We start from the raw sequence: 8,533 nt of genomic DNA, 5'->3' as shown, positions 1-8,533 counted from the left end.
CTTCAGTGTTAAATATTATTGTCAGAACAGAAGTAAAACTACACTCACTATCAGTGTGTTTTTTAGTTTCTTAACGCAATAAAAGTTTTTTTATAGCGAGATAACCTCGACAGCAATAATATCAGACTGTTTTTATTATTCCTGCAGCGTCGCGCGCCCTGATAAGAACCTTTAGTTCAGATAAATGCGAGCGGCACAAAGCAACTTAAAACTCCAGCGGGGACGATAAACACATTAGAAGACGGCGAAAGTGTTGATAAGCTCGGCAGATTTGTGGGAGCTGAACGCAGCGTCGCTCTGATCGCAGAGGAAACACAGAGGATAAGAGAAACTTCACATCACCGAGAAAATCCAGCCGACAGGCAAACAGACGAAACCCAGAGGAGAAAATACAGTCGTACGTTTGTTTACCTGCAGCTCAGACTTGTTGTGTGCTGCTGATTAGACGATCACTGTATTATTAGTCGGAGTCACGACAGATTAAACCAAGTGTGAGAAGAACAAACTATATTTATTTACTCAGTTTAGGGGTTTGAGGTTGTCGCACTAATTCAAAACAACAATCAAAGCAGCTGAATTGACAGTGATCAGCTCCTGTTCTTTCAAAATAAAAGCAGCTGAATTGACAGTGATCAGCTCCTGTTCTTTCAAAATAAAAGCGTCTGAATTGACAGTGATCAGCTCCTGTTTGCAGTGAAGTCAGTGACGTACAGAAAACGTTCATGGAAACAATGTGATACTGAAAGAAAACAAGATTCAACATGAAGTTTGGTGGCTGGTAAAACCCTTTTTTTTGTCAGATTACAAATTTTGTGATTCATGAATAAATCTGAGCTGAAGTGATTTTGTTTCTACTTCATATTGTAAAGGTTCGTTTGTCTTGATTTAAACATGAAGAACCAGGATCTGGATTCAGACCTGATCTGTTGTTTCGACCTTTTCTATGTTTTTAGTATAAAAAAAGTCAGAAATTTATTTTGAGTCGGACGAGCAGAGTTTGTTATTACGACTCCACCTACAGCAACACCCAGAGGCAGCATCTCTCTCCTCCACTTCACTGACTCACCCCTGAAAATCCATGAAACCTCGCAAATCTGCATCTGAAGCAAAAAAAGACCTGCAGAGAAATCCACATGCATGTTTGTACTCCGGAGGTTTGTCTGCACGCTCATTAATCCTCTGAGGAGAGGAGTGGAGCGACGTGGGAGCTGGAATCAATGGAGCGAGAAATTAGCCCTTAATTAATAAATATTAGTATTCAGCTCGGCCGGTGCTGGAGGAGGAGAAACCTGTGAGCATACTAACACAACACTGGAGGAAACTGCAGGCTGCAGGTGTTTCACAGAACAGAAAAGAGGAATGAAGTCAGAAGGTAAAATTTTTCTTTGTATGATGCAACTGTTGCAGTGAAAGTTCTGAAAGTTTAAGGCCTGAAAAACTCTTGAATACGTTAAAACTGTTTCATTTAGGACAAAGTTGATTTACATTACAAGTTACTGAGGATCAGCAGCAGACTGCTGGACGACAAAACTGAAGCCAAACCGTCTGGATCGCCCCCTGGTGGCTGGCTGTGGTAAAGGTCATACAAACCCTGCCTCCTACATGTTAGCAGATTGGACATGGACCAAACCAATCGTTTTAGGTAGTTCTCATCACACTGACGTTTCTGATCAGTTTGGTTTTAATTAGTCATTTGATGACATAAAACAGCTGTGATTGGCTGGTGATTGGTCAAGTTCATGTATGGGCGGGGCCTCTCTCCCATGGCTCCACTCCATGATCACTACTGCACAGACTCTGACGTCGTTACCACAAGATGGCAGCGTTCGTATCCGAGATATTTTAACTTTATTTCTGGATAGTGGTAGGAAGGTAAATACTGCAGCCAGCCACCAGGGGGAGATCGAGACACTTTGGCTTCACTTTTGGGGGAAATCAAGTCGTCCATCTTTATTAAGAGTCTATTTGTGACCTCCAAAAGTCAATCTGATGAGTTCACCTGAAAACAGGAAGTCACAGCTTAGCCTTTCGGTACGGATTTAAAATTTTGTTTTAAATGATGAACTTTTGAATAGCGACTTCATCTGATCAAAGATATTTTAACGTGTAAATGTTGTCGCTGTGTCTCAAGCATCATTAATGCTCAACATTACACACGTAAACAGAAACAAGAAATAAATAAACCTTCAGTGTTTTGAGATGGTGAATAAGTGAATATCTCATGTCAGTCTCAATATCCTCAGATGGCACAGAAAACACAGAGTTTCCGTCAAACGCATTTTTGCTCAGAGACGTGATGGACGGATCAGGAGAGAGACGACACAACCCAGAATATGTGTGGAAAGATGGACAGATTATGAAAATAGACGAGTGGAAGAAGAGAGAAAACAGAGAGAAAGTGGAGTGGAGGAGGATAAAAGCGAGAACATGTTGAGAAGTGAGTCAGCCGTCAGTGATAGATCTTCATCTCGACACTCAGGTAACATCAAGTTATTTCTGAACACAACCAGGCTGAAGAAGAAACGACGCTGGGCCAAACACTCACCGCACGCCACGGGGGAGGCCGGCAAAACACGCCAGAGAGAGGGGGACCATGGGAAATAAAGACAGAGAGTGTGGGAGGCGCAGAGAACAGGAGGCGTGGATGGAAACTGCTGAGAGAGGGAGAGAATTGTATTTACTTGTATTATGGACATTTTACACGTCGCTCAGTGAACCTCTGTTTTCTTTAACTCCGACATTTGCCCGACGTTTTCTTCTGTGGCTGTGGATCAGGGGGTAGAGCGGACATTCTGGAACCAGAAGGTCGGCGGTTTGATACCTGTCTTCCCCATTCAGCTGATGAGGTGTCCTGGGGCAAGATACTGAAAGTGCTGGACATAAACATACGAACGTGCGTGTGAATGGCAAAAGCTGTAAATAAATCTTCTGTAACATTATAAATACAGACCATTCACCATTTAACTTTGTTCCTGAGTGAATCTCTTCTTCTTCACATATGCTTCTCTGTGGTTTCCTCACAGTGACGGTGTGAAGAGAAGCAGATAATCTCCAGACTCTGGAACAGACTGAGGCTATTTACAGTCCGGCTCTGTGCTGCTGCTCCACATGAGTTTGTCTCTCTGTGTCCACACGCCGCTGCCAGGCTCTGCTGCCAAGTCTGATCCATCTCATTAACAAACACGCCTCCCCTGCGACTCCCTCCTCCTCGCTGTGTCGTCGTCCTCCTGTGCGTCCCGCTAATTAGAGCCGCAGGGCTGGTTGGGGGGGGTAAAGAGGTAGAAGAAGAGGAGGCTGAGTGTAAATCAAAGTCTCATTCAGGGGATTCACGGGAAGCGTTTGGTCGTCACACAACAGACGCTTTTTGGCGGCTGTTAACGCTTCGGCCTCAGGGAGCCTGAGCTCCGCATAAAGATGACGAGGCCGAGCGGTGACACGGCAGATTACCGTCCTATCAACCCCCCCCTTCCAAACATGAAAGAGAACCTGTGGTAGCTTCAGTTGTCATAAAAACTCAGTTTGGGCTACGGTAAAAAACATGGCGGCCTCCGTAGAGAGGAGCCCTTCCTGATGTAAATATAAAGTATGTAGATATAAAGTATTGAAATATCAAGGGCCCATTCTAGGGTATAGAAAACATAAATTCCAACAATTTAGATGAAACACACTAGTGAAAACATCACTGGGATGATTTTATACTCAATTTCCATCAATAGATCCTTTCACCTGAATCTTACACACTGGAGCTTTAAATCAGACGCAACAGCCGAGCTGACGACTTCAGTAAAGTAATTTGTCGTCTTAGCAAAACATTCAAACACAGTAAATACATTTTTGTACCATTCAGGGAGGTTACAACCACCGAGGCTCTGTTCAGACCTGGATCATGTGATTGTGTCTCACTTCCTGCTCCATATGCAAATAATCACAACCTATATTATCAAGTGGAAGCAAAACGAACCAATGGAACAAAGACATGAAGCTTGGTCCAGACCTTCAGGTGAGAAACGTCCTGAACGTCGGTCTGGGCCGAGGAAACGTTCACACCTAAAGTTCAGACACAGGTAGCAAGGTGATGTTAAAATGTTTTAAATCAGACATCACAGTTTAAGGCAAATAAAAGATTAAAAAGAGATAAAAAAATAAACAAAACAGGTGACAAATCTGTATGAAAATAAAACAAATAGAACTGTGTAAAATGTGACTTTAAAGACAGAACATTCACCGACTGAGGAGAACAGGTGACAATAATCCACCAGAATATTTTCACACAAGTCGTTTTTGCTAAAGAGTAAAGATCACGAGAGAAAATAGAAAACGTCTCTGAACGTTTTTCTCATCATGTGAAAACGTTTACGAGGCATCGACATCAAAGCGCTTCACAGAGAATCTTTAATCTGTTTAATCTGCAGGCGAAGCAGGAACACGCCTGTGTTCTACTGCCACCTGCTGGAGAGAAAATCACTCACACAAAATTCACATAAACCCAATTTGTCCTCACGTCCTTTCCTCCTCTCTGTTCCTTTCCTTTCTTTCCTTCTTTCCTTTCCTTTCCTTCCTGATTCTTTCTTTACTTTCTTTCCATATCCCTTATTTCCTTTCCTTACCCTCTTTCTTTCCTCCCATCTTTTCCTTTTCTTCCCTTTCGCTCAAACACAGAGGTTAGAGGCCAGTGAATTATTTTCTCTATTTTATTTTTCAGTACATTTCAGATACAGCCGTTCTGCTTCGTATCAAAACAAAAGAAATCGTGTTTAATCAACAGGCTCGAGCCCGACACACTGACACAGGTGCAGGCTGAGCAATAACATCACTGGATCATGAGTTTTCATAATCAGAATTACATTTGATCATTTAAAGGAAAATTCAGTTCTTCTTTCAAGTTGAAACTTGTTGCAAACCCTGATTGACACAGCTGCTAAAAACGTTATAGATATTTTTACAGTCCACTAACTCAGCGGCTCTTCGTGGTTAATAATCTCTGCAGACTGATGATTTGTCATGTCGTCCATCTTTAGTAACAGTCTGTAGAACACGTTACGTCTCTGGCTGCAACATGTGATCCACTCACCAGGTGTACATTTTTTTTAATGTATGAGGCTTAAATAGTTTTTATTGTCAAGATGTAAAAAGACTGAATTTTCCTTTAACGAGTCTCCCTGTGAAGAAACATTCACGTTGGCACAGCTGATAAAATCCAGACCCGGCCAACGTTAAAAGTTAAACGAGAACCACACGCATGTTGAAATATTAAAAACACAAAACTGAACTAAATCTAAAATAGAACAGTGCATATTAAATCAGATTTTATACATTAAGATGCATATTAATCAACAGATAAGGAGTCTATATTAGAATTTACCTGTGGCCTGTACAGACTCGTCAAACCAATGAGGTGACGCAAAGAGAGGAAAGTGTGTCGTCGGCGCATGTGATCATGTGACAGTCGTAGTACGCCAACAACACACTGGATCTAAAGGAAATCGTATAAATTAGAATCTGCATCGTCATGCTCTATTTTCAAACTGTACACAATAAAGATGAAATACAACATTTACATTATTGCTTGACTTGTCATGGCTGAAGTTCAATTATTTTTTGCCAGAGTGTATTTTTGTACTTTGGGCGTGCAGAGCTGTGTGGGTGTGACGGAGAAGTTAAAATGAAATATGACGTAACGAGTCACTAAAATACCCAAAGAACTTTTACAACCAATAACTGGAACAATAGAGGAATATTACAGATATTATTTTTAAAGTTTTATCACTTATCGTGGTTGACATTTCTCAGATTGAAAACAGATGTTTGTGGTCGATGTGTGATTTGTTGTTTCATGTGTCTGCATAGTTGAGTCGGACATTAGCTGCATAGCAAACACAAAAATTAGGGGAACGTCCGACAATTAGGAGAGTTTAACCAAAAGGAAAAAGGCCTCAGGGGGGCGCTGTTCTGTTTATTTTGGATGTGGGACATTAGCTAAGAATGGGTTAGCATGCTACCTTCAGTAGAAGAATTAACGTTGTTGTTTTCACTTCTGGAGACAAAAGTTGGTGAGTAAAGAAATAGTTTGATGCTGAACGTGTCTGATAGATTTGTAAAGTTACAGCTGCTGATGTAAATTCACTGGAAGTCTGGGTTCTGACGGTGCTGCAGCACCGCCTACTGGCAATGCCCTGTAACTGCAAAACCTTTAAATAACCAGATCATTGAAAAAAAATAAACTTTCATTTGATTTTCCAGAAACATTTTAAACCTCACATTTTGATTTCTTTTTAGAAAAGATACTTTCTTACACAATCTTTTCATATTCCTCATCTCTATGATCATGTGGTTCCGTTATAAAATCTAATCGAGATGCTGCACATTCCTCCTGTAACACAGGCGACAGACTGATCTTCTGATATTTCTTCTCTAACACAACAGAGACTCAAATTATGACTTTATTCCTGAACAATCTGTTGTGTTCAGGAATCTTTTCTTTCTTTTTTTATATTAGAGATTCACGTCTTCAACCAGTGACTGAGATCGTTCCTGTTTGAATGTTTTCACTGGATTTGGGAAATATAAAAAAACACCACTCTTGTACTCTAATATTTTGTTTCATTAAATTTTAGCTCTGTGTTAATGTTTAAAAATTTCAAGCTAATGATTAAATAAACTGTAATTCAGAAGAATTCGGAACAGATGAGATTCAGATTTGCTGAAACTGAGGAATAAGAAAACCTGCACTTTTAGGTAATAACCACCAGATGGTGCTACAGGCTACGTGCTCAGTGTGTCTGCTGGATGATGAAAACAAAGACAACAATCAGATATGTCATATGTCATTGTCATGTTTAGGACTCTGAATACTACCCATGATTCTCTGTGCTGTTTTGAGTTTGTTTGTAAAACTGAACTTTTTCGTTCATGAGGTCGGACGTTAATCTTTTTTCTGTTTCCTGTTTTTCAACAGGAACTCAGAGAAGGAACCTTCTTCTTCCACGTCCACGTTTTTGAAAAATGATAAATCAAAGATCCGGTGATGTGAACCAGAGTTCTGCACCCACCCGTCCCGTTACCTGCTCTTATCTACAAGTCCAGTCCGGCCCTGCGACCCGACCTGTCACCTGTGAATTTATATGAATATCATCTGAATAGCAGGTTACCTGTCAGTGAGCAGGACTCATATGAACGCCACTGTGTTAGTGAAGCACCCGTTTGAACCTGAGTGATGCATCAGTTCAACAAACATTACAAAATAAACCTTTTTCTGTGTTTTGGGGGTGATGTCATTTCAGTCTCTCTCTTCTACACAAACTGAACCTCAGAGTTTTCAAATGAAAGAATCAGCTGAGATGAGCCCGAGTTACAGAACAGCCCTTTCATGTGCTGGATTTCATCTCTTACACTGTAAACAACACAGAGACCGTAAACAAAGACGGACGACACATCTCCACTTCCTGAAACTAAAACATCGCCGATACAAACACGGCCATCTTGTGGTGATGACTTCATTTGCGGTCAGTCCTTGAACAAACATCAGTGTGAGAAGACCTACCTAACATGACAGACACCATCTTTGACAAACATTTATTTAACGTCATCACGTCGTCCATCTTTATTTACAGTCTATGATTCCAATCCGTGTTGTCTGACCATCAATTATTCAAATTCACCGAACTTTATTTTAACTTCCACTCGACACTTTGAAGATTTGATGTTTTAACTGGTTCAACAGTTAAATGGACGGATTCTGATTCTCTGTCGTTTGACTGGTTTTCCAACATTCGCCCTCGACCCCAGTTTGTCCACGAGTTAGCTCAATAGCCACGTTAGCTCACCAGTCGTTTCTCGAGGATGTGTGAATGAAATCATTGTGTCGTAAGAAGAAGTTCTGAGGTGTCGATGAGCTGGTGACGGAAAAACAAACCCAGTTTCAGTGTGAAAACTGAAGTTTCAGTGTAAGAGCTGAAACTGGTTCCGATCCTCAATGCAGGCGAAGCCAACTCCTCCCTGCGTCCGAACCCAAGGCCGAGAGAGGAGGAGGAGGACAAACTGACGTGGAGACGAGTTCAGGTCTCTTCCTTCTCAAAGCCTCATCTGTCCAGGAAACGTGCAGCAGAGTCGTCACGTCCTCCATCACTGTTCAAACCGGCCTCCGTTCGTCTGAGTCCAGCAGCTCGCCGCCGGTCGGCTCTGTGGAGCGTGCCATCGCCGCTCAGTCGTCGGCCGGCGGCGTAACTTCGAGGTCGACACCAAACAGCTCCTTGTAAAGAGGAGGGAAGTGCGTCCGTACCACGTCGGGGTAAACGGTTCTGAACGCCGTCAGTTTCTCTGAGTGCCGACTGCACAGTGAACGCAGCGCTGACACTTTACATCTGAGCTGAGGACAGGAAGTGACATGATGGTTAGTTCAGTCAGTCTCGTTACTGTGGCAACACCGTGAAGAGTTCACTGTGTAATCTATTACATCTCAGTGATTGTTTGGCTGAGCTTGAGTGTGTTGTGCTGTAGTTCACAACTTCTCCACAGAGCGGCAGCATGGAGCTAT

At 41.9% G+C, this 8,533-nt stretch overlaps 1 protein-coding gene across 3 annotated transcripts in view; it reads right to left on the bottom strand.

Moving 5' to 3' along the window:
* Positions 1–4,673: 4,673 nt before the first annotated feature.
* The window catches only part of LOC118102605 (nuclear receptor ROR-alpha A), a 48,429-nt gene continuing 44,569 nt past the window's right edge, over positions 4,674–8,533 (bottom strand). For 2 of the 3 annotated variants that reach the window (XM_035148947.2, XM_035149123.2), the window contains one exon: positions 4,674–8,365. In XM_035148947.2, the coding sequence (XP_035004838.2) occupies positions 8,201–8,365 (165 nt within the window). In that variant the 3' untranslated portion in view covers positions 4,674–8,200. The remainder of the gene's footprint in view (positions 8,366–8,533) is intronic. The other variant, XM_035149030.2, reaches the window with a different exon arrangement.

This window comes from Hippoglossus stenolepis, chromosome 1 (assembly GCF_022539355.2).
Source record: "Hippoglossus stenolepis isolate QCI-W04-F060 chromosome 1, HSTE1.2, whole genome shotgun sequence".
NCBI classification, from domain to species: Eukaryota; Metazoa; Chordata; class Actinopteri; order Pleuronectiformes; family Pleuronectidae; genus Hippoglossus; species Hippoglossus stenolepis.
Note: the sequence above shows the minus strand (reverse complement) of the source record. Positions and strands in the feature narration are given on the sequence as shown.